The sequence below is a fragment of the Malania oleifera genome, chromosome 11 (assembly GCF_029873635.1).
Source record: "Malania oleifera isolate guangnan ecotype guangnan chromosome 11, ASM2987363v1, whole genome shotgun sequence".
NCBI lineage: Eukaryota > Viridiplantae > Streptophyta > Magnoliopsida > Santalales > Ximeniaceae > Malania > Malania oleifera.
In genome coordinates this window covers 30,556,652-30,573,539 of record NC_080427.1, presented here as the reverse complement: position 1 = coordinate 30,573,539, position 16,888 = coordinate 30,556,652, and the positions used below count along the sequence as shown (strand labels likewise).

Sequence of the window (16,888 nt, the reverse complement as noted above, 5' to 3'; positions counted from 1 at the left end):
ACAAACATGACCCAACTAAACACATAATTACAAAATACTGAAGGTCTAAAAAACACAGAGATCCTACATACTCACTATTTCCTAAACCTTCAAACACACCTAAAATACAATTGCCAAATGGGCAGCCTAGGGGTTGTAGATGGTCCTCCGTCATTATTCCCCAGCTGGAAGGAACTCTGCTCCAGAGTGAGACTACAAATATGACTCCAGCAAGTCAAGAGCACTGTCATGACTCACGAACATCATCCTCTGCAAGCCATGTAGCATCCAACTCTGACGACCCCTCCACTAAAACAAATGAAAACCACCGCGGGGAGACATCATGAACTCATCATCCAAGATAGATTCAACTATCTCCTGTAATTGAGAAATAGAGGGAGGCTGAGGAGCTGCTGAGCCTGCATAAGCATCAAATGGCAAACCCAGAAACTCAAAAGTTCCTAGTAAGGTGTCAAATCCTCTACATAAAAAACACATCCCCTCCACTAAACCGAACGAAAACCACCGTGAGGAGACGTCATGAACTCATCATCCGAGATAGAGTCAACTATCTCTTGTGGTCAAGAAATAGAGGGAGGCTGAGGAGCTGCTGAACCTGCATGAGAATCAAATGGCAAACAAAGAGACTCAAAAGTGCCTAGTAAGGTGTCGAATTCTCTACCTTAAAAACTAGACAACTGTTGACAGAGTAGGTAATTTAAGTAAATATAAATTAAAAACTGGACAACTGTTGATAGAGTAGGTAATTCAAGTAAATATACATTAGGTCCATGTTTCTTAAGGATGAGGAGAGGGCCAATGACACAAGCATGAAGCTTTTTAAATGAATTTCAAGGGTGACGTTAAGGTCTTATGCGAACCATGAAACTCTCACCTACATTAAACTCTCTAGCTCTACGATGCACAACTGCAGCAAGTTTACAATACATATTACTCATAGCAAGTTTTCACCTAACCTCAACATGCACTCATGAATGTGATGAACAAAAGACTCAGCAAGCTTAGAAACATAGGCATCTAGTGGCAAAGGAACAAGATCAATGGGTGCTTGGGGTTTGTAACCGAATACACACTCAAAAGGACTCTTTCTCGTGGACCTGTTCACAAAATTGTTATAAGAAAACTCAATAGTAGATAGCACCGAATCCCTATTGCACTTTTTTTCTCCCACAACACACCTAAGTAGGTTTCCAATACTATGACTCACAACCTCAGCCTAACCATCAATTTAGGGGGTGGCAAATGGAAGACAACAACGAGTCCCACACATTTCTCAAAGTGTCTTCCAAAAGTAGCTAGAGAACTTGATATCCCTATCAAACACTTGAGGTCAGCAGCCCATGCAAATTGACAACCTCTATTTAAAGAACAATTTAACCATATAAGATGCATCAGAAGTCTTATTAAATGGAAGGAGATGTGTCGTCTTGGAGACTCTGTCAACAACGACACATATGGGGTCATGTCCCCGGGCTGTTTTGGAGAGTCCAAGAACAAGATACATACTTTGGTCTCTCCAAGGTAGGTGTGGCGATGGTAGAGGGGCATAAAGTCTAATGTTGTGTCACATAGATTTGGCTAACTGACAAGTGCAACACTAAGACACTATCCTAGCAACGTCACTCTTTAAGGAAGGCCAATTTAAAACATATCCTCAACTACGGCAATGGTTTTATCCCTCCTTAGGTGACCAGCTAACCCTACGGCATGCAATTCCCAAACAAAAACATCTACTAAAGAAGTATGGGGAATGCACAAACTAGAACTTCTAAACAATTATCCTTCACGAATGATGAAATCTACAAAATCTTAACAATGGCCCTCACTTACCTCCAAAAAGATAAGTCAAAATCAGGACAAGTAGAGTACTCATCCTCCAAACAATCAAGATGAGGAGAAAAACTGCTACCCTACTATGACCATCAACCACTTTATTCTCAACATCAAAACAATGTTTAAGAACAAAGGAACACGCATTGAGGGACTCCAACCAACTAGCATGCTTTGACTCAACTTCTTCGACAAGTTCAAATATTGCAAAGCACGGTGGTCAGAAAAGAGAACAAACTCTTCTGGTAACAAATAGTATCTCCAATGTTGGAGAGATCTCACTACAGCATAAAACTCTTTAGAACATATAGATCACTAGGAACTTTCCTATGAATGGCTACAAAACATGTGCCATAACCCTCATAAAAGTGTTGGGGACATTGGAGAGTCCAAACGGCACAACCAACCACTCAAATAAACCATCTTGGGTCTTAAAAGTTGTTTTTCACTCATCTCTTGGTCTAATTCTAATTTGGTGATACCCATTGCGCAGGTTAATCTTGGAGTACCAACTAGAGCCACCTAATATATCAAGCATACCCTCAAGTCTAACGATAAGGAACCTATACTTGATGGTGATTTTGTTACTAGATGTACTACCCACACACATCCTCCAACATGGCAAGATCCATGGGTTTTTGGAGTTAGAAGAGTTGGAGTAGCCCAACGACTAAGGTTATGTCTGACAAAGCCCTCATCAAGGAGTTCTCCTACCTTCCTATTCAATTCAACACACTCTTTAGGTTTCATACTATAATGTGGCAATTTAGGTAATTATGAACCTAGAATGAGATATATGGCATGTTGAATGTCTCACATTGGTGGTAGCCCACTAAGTAACTCATTAGGTACAACATCAAAGAACTCAACTAGCAACTCTCCTACCTCAGGTGGGTGCTCATATGAAAACTATCGATCCTTAAGATGATATCTCTCGAGTGATGACTGCTAAAATGCACTCGTTTCTCTAAGTTTTCTCACTCAAAAGCCATGCCATCAAGCTAGTGAATACCTCTTTGAACTAGGACTAGAAAGGCTATCTAGCTCCTTAGCTTAGGATCCGTGGGAGTGAGCTTGGCCAGGGTCAAGATGATATTCTTATCTTCGTGCCTGAACACAAGTGTTTTCCCTACCATGATTGGTTGCATCAGATCAAATAACTATGGTCACCCAAATAGGACATAGGCCACATCCATTGAGAGTACATCACAGTAGACCCTATCTCTATTATCTCCCATTTGGATGGGTACAAGACACCTCTTAGTAACTAGTAAATTTGTATTGTTTGCCTAATTCACCTTAAAAGGATAAGGGTGTTATTTTCTTTTAAGGTTCAATCCACCTTAAAAGGATGAGGGTGTGGGTCTACCTTAAGGTTCAATCCACCTAAAAGGATAAGGGTGTGGCTCTCCCTTAAGGTTCAATCCACCTTAAAAGGATGAGTGTGTGGCTCTCCCTTAAGGTTCAATCTTTCCTAGAGCAGCCTTGGAGATCATATTCATGCTACTACCCCCATCCATAACTAACTTACATGTCCTATCTCCACAACGAATGAAATTGGGGAAAATAGTGGTCCATTTCCACTTCTCACTACCCTTTGTAATGGATAAGACACACCTAACCACACTAACTTGGTGGTCAACCTCCTCAAGATCATCAACAAGATCGCCCTCATCTCCAGAGTACTCAACAACATCTATAACCTGATCCTCATAATCAAGCGTAGATCATTAGTTTCGCATTCTAAATTTAAGGTTCATTGGGGAAAATGGTAGCAGTATAACCTCTAGAGTGACAATGATGACACTGCATAGATGAGCTACTAGCTTAAGGAACACTAGGTCCACTAGAGCAAACAATATGATATGACTCTATCCACCTCACAAAACTCTCTCTATGGGTAGATTGAGGGATGGTAGGCCTAAACTAAGGAAAGGATTTGGAATGACAAGACTCACTCACTTAATATGAAGACCTACGAGAATTCTTAAGGTACTTTTCAATAGCAAGAACTTTTTTTATAAGCAGCCTTTAAAGACTCTAGAGAAACTATTGACTTTTTGGTCAGATCCCTGTTTTGATTATGACAAACCACATTATCTCATCCGTGTGCTTTGAGTATTTGAGCAGGTTTATGTTTTAGCTAGCACAGATAATGATACAATGTGGAAGCCGTAAGAGCACCTAAACGAGCATATCCCGGCGTATTCCATGGAATTGCAAAGGAGCCGCGCATAAAGATCGATTTATATTTCAAGTTGTACTATATTTTAATTTATCATTTTGGGTCTGTAATCTTATATGGTCTGTAATAATTAATGCATTACATGCATGATAGGACTGATAAGCTCAAATGACCATAGGGATCCAAATGGCCTTAGGGCACCCTTCGGTCAACCGACGCCAGATTTTTGGGGTTATCTCTCAAAGACCATAGATTGACTTTAGGACCCCAAAATATCACATGAAAAGTTCCATATAACTTAGAAATAAGAATTATGTGAGAAGGGGTGACTTTATATAGAAATCAGAACTTAAATGCACAGTTTTTGTATGTTCGGTCGACCGAACCAAAACATACAGAACACCTTCGGTCGACCGAACCTCGCCAGGGTTGACTGTTGACCACTTGGTCGACCAAACCAGAACACGCATAGATTTTCGGTCGACTGAACCTTCCTAGGGTCAACAAGTTGACTCTTCGTTCAACCAACTAGAAATGAGCTGCAACACTCCAGTCGACCGAGCCACCTTGAGGGATGTCCCAACGCTCTAGTCGACCGAACTTTCAAGTTCAAAAGACCTTGATCGACCGAACCTTGGAGATCAGAAATCGCCTCAAGTCTGGTCAACCGAACTCGTAGTTCAAATTATCTTTGGTCGACCGAACTGGGCACCACGGTCGACCAAACCATCAAGATGGTCAACCGACCTTCTCGAGTAGCCTAATTTTTACCGAGAGTTAACTGGGTTAATTTTAATTAAACTCAAATCTTTTTCTAAAATACCCAGTGTGTCCCCAACGGCTATAATTTTTCCAAATTCTATATATAGGCCCTCATTTGCAAAATTAACACAATATTAGGGTTTTGAGATTAGCCAAATTCCTCTGAAAATCTTTTTGGCCAAAATCATTTATACGTCCATATTTTTCATACTCATTGCCAAAATCTCTTCTCCTATACTCATCTTCATACAAGCTTAAACTCTATCTCATTTATATTTGCTTGTGTATTGATTTTTAGAGAGTTGCTTAAGATTTTTCCCATAATATTTCACTCATAAATATTTGATTGGGAAAAATCCTTGTTTGGCTTAAGATCTTGCATCCTCATTGCATGATTCATAAGCTTGATTTGTGTTTTGACAAAAATATCTTTAGCAAGTTTAAAACCCTATTATCTACTGTGCTTTGCATTTGATAAATATTTTTGTGATATTTATTTAGGGTTATAGAGACTATTTGATTGTGCACACTAGAAGCATATTAGCTCAATATCAAAAGTCTCCCTCTCACATACTCACATTGATATATATCCTACTATGAGTTAACACTTGGTTAACAAAATCTCACTTGAGCTTAATATCCTATGATATGTAAGTGCATTATTTGGTTGAGCATATTGGTATACATCTGCTTAGTGTAAGAAGCATTTGTTTGTACGCAAAATTTCATATTTGTTGTATTCCAGGCGTGGGCCTGAAGAGGGAGACTAACCCTGTTGAATAGTCTTGGATTGGCTTAGACTCGGTTAGGAAAGCTAGATGCACCATCCTGGTCAGGTGTACGATGAGGTCAGCCCGCTAATTGACCTAATTGTAAACGATGCCGCTCCACCCGTTAAGTGAGCTGTAGTGGAACCCTTGTACTGGAGAGCCAAGGCGGGGACGTAGGCACTTTGGCCGAACCGTGATAACATTTCTTGTGCATGCTTTTTATTTCCGCATTTTAAATTCCAAAACATGAATGTTTATATTTTACTATTGTGAATGATTGGATTTATAATTGCATAGACAGAACCTAGGTTGTGAAATACTGCCTATGAAATTGGAATCAACCTAGGAAGTTTTAAATATCCAATTCACCCCCCCCCCCCTCTTGGGAATACACCAATGCCAACAGAAACAACTCAACCTCTTACCTAACATTATCCTTAAGACCATTCACAACCTAGCCAAAGTGTGAGGTGTGACCTCAATAAACACACTCCTAAGCATCAACTCCTCAAATCGATCAATGTAGCTGGTTACAGTAATGGTCTATTTATGGTTCAAAAGCTCACTAAACAACTAGATCTTAAAATAAGGAGGGATGTACCTTTCTTTCAATCGTTGTCTCATTGCTTCCCACTAGGTAATAGGAGGTTCACCCAACATTCTAGAGATTGTCGCACAATTTGCCAATACTTCCTTGTTGGTCCTACAAATTCCATCTTGGCAAACCAAACTCTGTCCTCACCCCATATATGGTACCAATTAAAGAAATCCTCCATATCTAGCACCCAATCTACAAACAGCTTGAGTTTAATTTTCCATTATAGGCACACATATCCACCTTGACCCTCTTTGTACCATCTCCATAGTCTTCCCAACCATGGTCTTATATTTCCACGAAATTGTTAAAAATTCCATCAAAATTTCCTCTTTCCCTCGCCCTGAAATTGAACCATCCATTGAAATTGATCAAACTGAAAATGAGGTTAATGAACCACCTAGAGAATGGAAATATATAAAGAATCATCCCATTGATCAAATAATAGGTGAACCATTACGTGGAGTAGCCACTCGATCCTCTCTTAGGAATATGATTTGTCACACTGCATTTCTATCTCAAGAAGAACCTAAGAATGTGAGTGAAGCTATAGAGGATGAATCATGGGTGTTGTCCATGCAAGAAGAGTTAAATCAATTTGAGAGAAACAAAGTATGGACACTAGTTCCCAAACCTCAGGATAAATCAATCATTGGAACCAAATGGATATATAAGAATAAGAAAGATGAACATGGAATAGTTGTGAGAAATAAGGCTAGATTAGTAGCTCAAGGATATAATCAAGAAAAAGGTATAGATTTTGAAGAAACATTAGCACCTGTAGCTAGAATGGAAGCCATTCGAATGCTTTTAGCATAAGCAGCTTTTAAGGATTTCAAGCTATATCAAATGGACATTAAAAGCGCATTTTTAAATGGCTACATAAATGAAGAAGTGTATGTAGAACAACCCCCAGGCTTTGAAAACCATAAGAATCCAGATCACGTGTATAGACTGACAAAAGCCTTGTACGGTTTAAAGCAAGTTCCTAGAGCTTGGTATGAAAGGCTAAGCGGTCTTCTATTAGAAAATAGATTTATAAGAGGAAAGATAGATACAACTCTGTTCATTAAGACCAAGAAAGATGATATTCTCCAAGTGCAAGTATATGTAGATGACATCATATTTGGTGCTTCAAATAAAAAACTGTGTGATGAATTTGCCAATACCATGCAAAATGAATTTGAGATAAGCATGATGGGTGGACTAAATTTCTTCCTAGGACTTCAGATCAAACAAGCAAAACATGGAATATTCATAAATCAATCAAAGTATATTAGAGACCTACTCAAAAAGTTTAATATGGAAGATGGAAAAATACTTGGTACATTTATGAGCACTTCATTGAAATTAGACAAAGATTAACAAGGTATACCAGTAGATGTCAAACTTTATCGTGGAATGATTGGTAGCTTATTATACCTGACTGCCAGTAGACCTGATATAATGTTTAGCGTATGTTTGTGCGCAAGATTTCAGGCAGCACCAAAAGAGTCACATTTGTTAGCCGTTAAACAAATACTTAGATACCTAATAGGAACCGTGGAAATTGGATTATGGTATCCTAAGTACACATCGTTTGAGATTATTAGTTATTCAGATGCTGATTTTGCCGGTAGCAAAGTGGATAGGAAGAGCACTAGTGGTACTTGTCATTTCTTAGGACATTCCTTAGTCTCTTGGTTTTTCAAGAAACAAAATTCAGTAGCTCTTTCCACAGTTGAGGCTGAATACATAGCGGCAGGTAGTTGTTATGCTCAAAAGCTTTACATGAAGCAACTACTGAAGGATTTTGGATTAAGTTATGAAACAATCCCTACTAGATGCGATAACACGAGTGCGATCAATATTTCAAAGAATCCGATATTACATTCACGAACTAAGCACATAGAAATACGACATCACTTTCTTCGTGACCATGTACAACAAGGGGATGTGACACTAGAGTTTGTATGCACGGATGAACAATGGGCAGATATATTCACGAAACCACTTGCGGAGGATAAGTTTATCCAAATTAGGCGTGAATTAGGTCTCATGCATAGTCAAGAGGTTGCCTAGAATTATGTTAGATGATATAAGTCAGGGGGAGCAACGTCACTTACGATGTAATCACTTGGTATCATATTAATCAAATTTTTGGTATTGCATTAATCCACAATTGGTATCAATAATTCGACACAACATTTAATCAACATTTGGTATCCTCATGTTATCTTTGAAATTTATACGTCAGCAAGGGGGATAGTTGAAGTCAAAAAGCATGAGAAGGAATTTTTTTTTAACTAATGATTGAACACGTTTAAAACCTTAAGATTTCCAAGGGGAGAAGAACATAAGGGTATGTCTATTCATGTTTTATTATTTTACACCATTTTGTTGATGTCAAAAGTGAGAGAAAATTGGGAGCAAAAATAATTAAAAAAAAAAAAAGGGAAGCAAAAATTAAAACTTGGTGTTGGGGAGAAATATCAGGAGCAAAAACTGTTGGCAAAACTAATTGTGCAAAAGGGGGAGAAGTATAATAACAAAAATTGTTGTCATTCATTGAATATTTGATGCATTAATTGAGGGGGAGCCTTATTTGGTGTAACCCATTATATATATTTTTGCTAGTGCATTTGTCATCATCAAAAAGGGGGAGATTGTTGACTCTACGAGTCCAATCCGATTTTGATTTTGACAAATTACTTGGTATTTGATCTGTGTATTGAGTTTGTGAACAGGAACTTGTGGAACTTACTCTCCTGCAGTTGGAGCATTACAGTCTTCTCCATTGACCTTGTAGCCATGTACGACTCATCCAAAAGGGAGAAAGGAGCTTGTCCTTGTAGCTTCTCCAAAAGTCATCCAATGCCACGAGGAGCCACTCAATTTCCCCTATATCTAGGAAGATGGAAATCCTTCTATCCTTCTAGTTCTCAATCATTCTAAGAATACAAATATTCTCCCCTTAAAGCACAAGATCAAAAGATTTTTTGTTCGATGAAGACTAAGATTTTTCCATCTCGTCACCTGGCGAAGGGGGGTTGAGAGAGAGAGAGAGAGAGAGAGCCAGAGTGTGTGTTTTGTATTACCACCAGAAAAAGTCATTTTAACACAAGATAATGTGAAAGAATGTGCCTCCAAAAAGGCATTCACATCTGACATCAAAAGGCGGAAGAAAGACACATGAGAATATTACATATTAGGCATTCTCACCCAATGCCCATTACAATGCATACAACATCCTCCAAGAGAAATCACAAAAAAACCAACAAATTTTTATGTACACTCCAAAAAATGCGATCTCATGACCAAATGAATTATGCAATAACACTAACTATCTTATACTCCTACTTCAATTATATATCCACCACCCCTCTCCCTTCCCAATGAGATGACAAGACAAGGATAGAGAAATTTTCGGTTCATTGTTGCGTGAAGCACCCATTGAAGGTCTTAATATTTTAATTTTGAATAAAACTTTGAGACTAAAAAATATAGAAATTTTGATATCAATACCAATTTCAGTTTTGACTTTAAAAAATGATGGAAAATACTAGTAAAGCATGGATTTCCTTTATGAAACTTTCAAATATTTTAAAAAACACAATAATGAAATATTTAGAACTAAAATATTACGAATAAAATACATCAATGACACTTATGTGGGTGTATAAGATGCAATAACTTTAATTATATTAACATATTAAACTATTATAAATAAAATTCATAAATTAATTAAATAATATTTATTATAAAAATGCAGATAATTTAGATACAAATGATCAAATTAAATGTTGCCACTGATATCTAACTTTTTAACTTTCTTGCAATTTCAAAATTTCAAAAGCTATTATCCTTCTTCTAAGAATCTATAGCTTTAATTAAAAAAATAGAGTAATTAAAAAATAATTTTCTTTCAGGTTTCACATCTCAAATTTTAATTTCATGGAAATTTTATTTTGTAGTCAAAATTTTAACAAATTTCAGTGAAATTTTGAGATTTGCATAAATTTATGATAATTCATGGAAATTTTGTAAGATGGAAATTGACTGCCATTTTGATTTTGAGGGTCGTGAAAAGTCAAAATTTTGACAATTCATGGAAATTTAAGACCATGCTCTTGTCTAGTGGCTGTGAAGAAAGGAGCTGCCACTTCTCATCAAGTAGTTAGAACTTGAAATATTAAAACAGAAAAAAAAAATCCTGAGTTAAAACATACAAATATCGACAATGCAGTAGCATTTAATTTGATGAAACATGATAAGAGCAGCAAAACTCAATGAGTTGAAGAATTTCACCAAATTTTTGTAAATGAAAATTGAAATTTATACACACCATGCACACACATATACACACACCCAATAAATGCCCCTGAAATTTAGGATGTCAAGAAGATGTAAATAAAGGAAATCAGGGGAAATCAACAAACAAAGCATAAGGAATTTTCTGCAAAACAAACCAAATAAAATTTTCATCCAACAATATGCTAATTTCAGCCTATTTAAAAAGATTAATTTTGCAAAGGGAACCCCTATAAAAATAACAAATAGGGCAGAGGATTTTGGTGGCTAAAATTAAAGATGACAAAACGCATTCCACTTGTGCAAGGAAATAAATTATCCCAATGCCAGCTACCAAGCAAATGCAACAATGAATTGCTGTACTAACCTGACCACTCAGTAGATCAACAGATATCATCATTCCTGGACCAAGACGACCTTTCGTTGTGACTTTTGATTCATCCATTGGTAGAACACCAACCTAGATAAAAAAGAGATATAGGTTATAGTTTACAGCGGTTCAACATCCAGATCCAATAGCTTAAAAGCACAAGAATAAAACAAAACAAACACAGAAAATAATCAAGGACATAAAAGATATATACCATTTCAGTCTTCTCCATTATATTGGTTACACTTTACATTTTTCACTTCCAACATTTTTTGACATAAACACGCATGAGGCCAATCCCTTATATTTTATTTTTCTTCCAATGAAATCCTCTCATTAATAATTCCATTTTTAACTTATATATAATCTTAAAGAAGAAAAGCTTTGCACTTTGCTATTATAGAATTATACAGAAATTCATGAATTCATTGAGTAGTGTAGCTCTTAATTATTTAGAGAAGATATACCCACTGACCAGACCCAAAACTAAAGCATTTTGTTGGTAGAAAGGATAATATTATTGAAGAGAGAAAGTATAATGCCAAAAGGAGGAGAGTGGGACATGTAGACGAAAAGAAGGAAGAAAAAAAGCTAATAAATGAAATAATAATGCAATAAATTAAAGCCTTCCAGTCCTGTTGGAGATGAGTCAATAGAAAACTAGGTACAATCCCACAGAATCCTGCACTCCTTCTGAACCTCCTACATCACGAAAGAAACAATCCACAAAGCTACGCCATACCAAACTTTGCTTCACAATGCTCAAAGAGAAGATTCCACAACCAACAAGCAAAAGGACAATGCAAAAAATGAGAAGGCATTAATCTCACTACTCCGTTTACCTAGAACATAAATATCACGTGATAACTGATAAGGCTTAGAAGGCCCTCTCATCCACAGACAATCATTAGTGTTTATCTTATTAAGGGCCAATCATCGAAACTGAACAAAAGGCCTGGACTTTAGAAGGACACTTTTAGCCTTCCAGATGATTATGTCCCAAGGGAATGAATGATCAATTGAGGTACAAACAAGATGCCAATGAAAAGACTTGGAGAAGAAAGAACCATAGCAACAAAGACACAAAAGCCTCCTATTAGAATTATAAAATAATTAATAAATAAAAAGAAAAGGAATGATAGAAGAATAGAACTCACGCAGCTAAACTTAACCACCTCTCTATCCTTAAGATGACAATAATGAATTAAAGATTACAACTCCTAAGATATAAAACAGTCATATGACTAGAGAAGTTAGAAATATGAGCATTATGAAGGATAGAGAAGTGGCACAAATAGAGAAAAGCATTACCTAGGGGAATATCCCTATTCCAAGAACCTACCAAAACCAGATTTTAGATCCATTCCCGAAAACATATAGCAGGTTGAATAAATAAAGGGTAAATATGGTAGATGAATTTCCATGGACTGGCATGAGTGGAGTTCCGCTTTCCACAAACCCTCCATTTCTCCTTCAGAAAAAAGAGCAGTGTAGTCAGACTCAAAACTAAAGCTTTGGAACCCACGCAAATCAAAAGGCCTTTTTGGTCTGAGAAAATAGGCCCATATAATTTTTAACATTATATGGGGCAGCTTGTTTATTGAAATCTTTATCACAGTCTATTTATTTATATTTTCTATCGAAAGTAGTAAAACTTCAAGTTGATGTAGCACTTTTCTGCAGCATGTGTTGTTCAGGATATGATGACTAGTTAATATTTCCCATGTTCTGCATTCCACATTACTTGGGTTAGGGATTTGGTGCATCTCTATATGCCAATTGGACCTCTACACATAACATCTTAAACATTTGCACTTGGTTTCTTGAAGATCCTACCATTCCCTATTGGTTTCACCTTCTATGGACTCCTCCACATCAGTTTTGCTCTCTGCATGTTAGAGTGACCCTGTTCTTCTGAGTCCCATACGAGGAGCAGTATTAGGGTCTCCACATTGCTTGGATCTAGAATTTGCAGTATTACTCCACATATCAATCAAACATATCCATGGAATAGTTTAAGCTTGTGGTACTAGATTGAACAATGTGTACTATCAGACTTGTTCAAAACTGTTATCATACTGTAGTAAAGTTTTAACCTTGTGACAGGTCACTAGTTCAAGGCATGGAAACAGCCTCTTGCAAAAATGCAACGTAAGGCAGCATACTATAGGTCCATCATGGTCCGCCCCCTTCCTCAGACCCTGCATGGGTGGGAGCTTTGCGTACCAAGCTGCCCTTTTAGGTCTTTTTATAGTTAGGTTTAGTTAATTTAGAGGTTAGGCTTTATTGTTTGAGCTTTTAATCCATAAGAAAACTTGTAATAGTAACTTAGCTTATAAAATTCAAAGCTTTCATATCTAAGCTTTGTTTTGAGATTGTTGTTGGCATCGTTGCCTTCTATTCTAGCTTCTTTTCTTCACTATTGATATTCCTATTCCTCACTTCTCTTGATTTTGATTTTTCTTCAATTAAACCTTTGTACAAGTTTTATACTACTAAAACTTTCCAAGGGGGATACACCCTTATACAGCAGAGAAGTAATTAAAGAGAAACCAAAAACATGTCCTATATAAACTAGACATGGTATTCAGGGAGTAAATAAGGCCCTTCACCGAAAAATGTAAGACAACAATTTACTCTTTAATATCTCTAAAGAAGACTCAACAACTTCAAATGCTCTAGAAAATCTCTCTATCCAGATCAGCCAGAAAAGAGCTTATGAAACTGCATCCCATGAATCTTGTTCCATTTCCTGCATGTAGAACACCCTCCATACATCAATTTCCTAAGTGACCTTCCCAGCCACTACCGATTTGATGCTCAACATTATATAGATCAAACTCCATCAGGCCTCCACCCACTTAATATGAAAAAGTAGATGGTTCTGTCTCCTTGCACAAAAACCACTTATTTACAGCACAAAGACCATTGTTGATCAAATTATCAACAGTTAAGATTCTATCCAAAGCATCAGCATTAAGACATGGCTTCGAGTCATGATCTATCAATTCTAAATTCTAAAACCCTGAAACTGTTGTTACCCACAAAATTATTCAAAGGAATTAGAAGCACATTCCTACAATTGCTCATAAGAAACCCATACGAAGCCAAAGCATCAGCATTAAGACATGGCTTCAAGTCATGATCTAACAATCTAAATTCTAAAACCCTGAAACTGTTGTTACCCACAAAATTATTCAAAGGAATTAGAAGCACATAACGCACCTCAGATGCAACATATACAAGATTGTCCACCGTCCGCCAATATCTAGCAGGGCGAAGTCCATTCCGATCAAGACAAGCCCCTACTGTTTTTCCATCGCTGTGCCATATGAATAAGAACGTAATTGTCATCAATCTTCATGGCTTAAATAACTTAACTTTAGAGTTTGTCTATTATGAACCAACAAGATCCGTCTAGTTAGAGATGCTAATATAGGAACATGCTTATTCTCAAAAACGATACAAGTCTCAATTAGTAGTACCTAAATAAGAGTAATGCAGGTCCATCCCAAGCCTCCATCTGACCCTTGTAATAGTCATAAAAATCAACAACCTACAAAGAAAGAACTGAGTACTGTCTACACATGACATCAACTGGAAAAAGACAAAGTTGAGGACAAAAGATTAATGTGTAGGTTAAACACACAAATATTTAATAAGATGATAATATTTTGACCTAAAAAAATTTAACTGAGAGAAACATTGAAGATGCACTATAATGGAAGACATTCATCAAAAGCATATTTAAATGATGGACCTCTATTCTAACTATACATTGTCCCCAGAAAATACCTCAGGATATTTGATCATTAAAGTTGGATGATTTTTGTATGCCTCCGGGACAAGAATCATTAAAGCTTCCTCAGGATCACGGCCACTTCTTATTAATAACTGAAAGAAGGAACAAACTAGTCAGACTCAGTGAGAAATACATCACACAACAACAACAACAAAAAAAAGGCTTCTATCCCAAATATTTGGGATCAGAAACATGCATCTCATTCCATTCAACTCAGTGTAGGGGATGCATGACAATAAAGAAACTATACATCAGAACATTAAGGATGAATAATCAAAAATTTACTAGCCCAATTTTCCCTCAAAGCTATGGAATGGACCAGTCTGGAATCTAGGGGGTTTAAAGGGTGAAACAACAGTGAATCAGTGAATTAGAAACAAAATAATGGAAATTGTAGTGATCAGGCACAGCTTGAGGTCTCTAAAACAAGAGGGGTTGCATCTAGATAACTGATTCGAAGCTGGAGAAAGAGGTTGGGGTGGTGCATTCTCACAGGTGTAAGAGCAATCCGTTTCCTCTTATTCTTCGCAAGCCAAACAGGTGATAGGTTGTGGTGAGGCATCAATTCTTATTGTTATCTAGTGAAAGGAAGCTGACCAGCGAATGGAAAGGGGGTTCAAAATCCAGGGAATGACATTGATAGTGATGAATTGTTTAGGAACTCCATCAGGTTGCGGGAATTCTCGTTTCAGACGAAAGGCAGTTCATCAAATGGGTTTGTTGATTCTTCTTCAGGTGGATCAAGTGGAGGGGAAAGAAAGATTTGGGTGTTGATGAAGGGTCCAGAGGGTTACCTTTAGAGGCTGTTAGTGGTGGAAGCCAGAGGCTGGTGCATGAGCCTCAGTTTTCTGAGGGTCAATTGGTTGTTCAAAATTGTAAGTGATTACTTGTAGAGGTGAAGCAAACATCACAGGTGTTAATAGGGGATTAAATGATGGAAATATTTGCAACAAAATTACATGTGTATGATCATAGGACAATGAGGTAGAGGGATTGATTAAAAGGATCTCTCCTGAAGTCGGATGAATTCCAACGTGGAGGTTAGTAAGATTTTAAAAAGGAATACCGATGGCAGCTTTTACATTGAGGAAGTTATGAGTTATGACTGATTCTACAATGGGCTCCGGTGGAAAGGTTAATGAAGATCATTTAGTTTAAAGAGAAAAAAGAAACGGGCTGATGCATCAGAGAATGACAGTGAGTTTGATAGTGGTTTTGGTGGGTTACTATTGGATGAATTCAGGAACAATTTGGTTATGTTTCTGAGTCATCTGATTTGCTTAGTGATGTCACTCATCTATCACATTCTTTGCTTGAAGATTTGGAGGGTTTCCCTATTTTTGAGGATGAGGGATTGGATAGAGCACAAGAAATGTACAGAGGATTTGCCTGCCCCTGCGGAGAAAAACAGAGGGAGAATAAAGACAATCAACATTGCTAGACAAGATGGGCATGAGATTGTCTGATCCTGAAGGGAAAGAAGTTCATCTGAATGGTGGAAAAAGAAGGTTGAAGAAAGCCCAGCAACAACTGCAATATTTGCAGTGCTCTGTTAATTATGACAGAAAGGGCTTGAGGAGGGATTTTCTTATTTAGTTTTTGTTTGGTCCTTTTCTTTGCTCTTTTTGTTTTTTCCTTTTTCCCACTTCTTTGAGGATTTCTTATCCTCTCCCAGGTTGTAGTCTCTTCATCCTCTTTAAAGAACAATAAAAATTTACTAAAATTAGTCCAAATAAAAATTTTGGAAAAAAAGGAGCTGAAAAGATTTTTTAAAAATTGATGCAATTTACAGCAATAGAAGCCAGAATTAAAAAAACACAAACAACAACAAAAATTTTGCAAATCGATAACACAAGAACAGAGATAAAAAGTGACATCTAAGATTCACTTCCATTTAAATAAAGGAATTTTTTCTGCATGGATAAAATTCAAAAACGTGAACTTTTGGGGCCATAAATTGGAAGCAAAGAGTGACAGTCTGACATCAGAAAAATTAAGGATCTCCATAATATCAAACCAACCTCTAAAAATTCCAAGAAATGTTGACAGTATTTGGGAGCGTAAGGTTCAAGCATTTGGGACTGGAATTGGTGGATTTGAAAAAATGAAATGCAAATTGTATTTTCCTTGAATGCACACAATGACAAATCCAAGGCCCAAAGTCAATGCTCCCAAGCATGGCACAAATTCACAAAAAGCCAATGAAACAAGAATACAGTTGAACAGGAATTTTTTTCAGATTACTTCATAGCAATTACATTCTTTTTTTACAAACTGAAAATCT

At 36.9% G+C, this 16,888-nt stretch overlaps 1 protein-coding gene across 1 annotated transcript in view; it reads right to left on the bottom strand.

Moving 5' to 3' along the window:
- Window positions 1-16,888, bottom strand: part of LOC131168155 (ferredoxin-dependent glutamate synthase, chloroplastic-like) — a 115,942-nt gene that overhangs the window by 75,662 nt on the left and 23,392 nt on the right. Inside the window, exons 5-8 of the mRNA XM_058127406.1 lie at window positions 14,598-14,696; window positions 14,288-14,358; window positions 14,028-14,124; window positions 10,800-10,892 (exon numbers count right to left, since the gene is read on the bottom strand). Of these exons, the coding sequence (XP_057983389.1) occupies window positions 10,800-10,892; window positions 14,028-14,124; window positions 14,288-14,358; window positions 14,598-14,696 (360 nt within the window). The remainder of the gene's footprint in view (window positions 1-10,799; window positions 10,893-14,027; window positions 14,125-14,287; window positions 14,359-14,597; window positions 14,697-16,888) is intronic.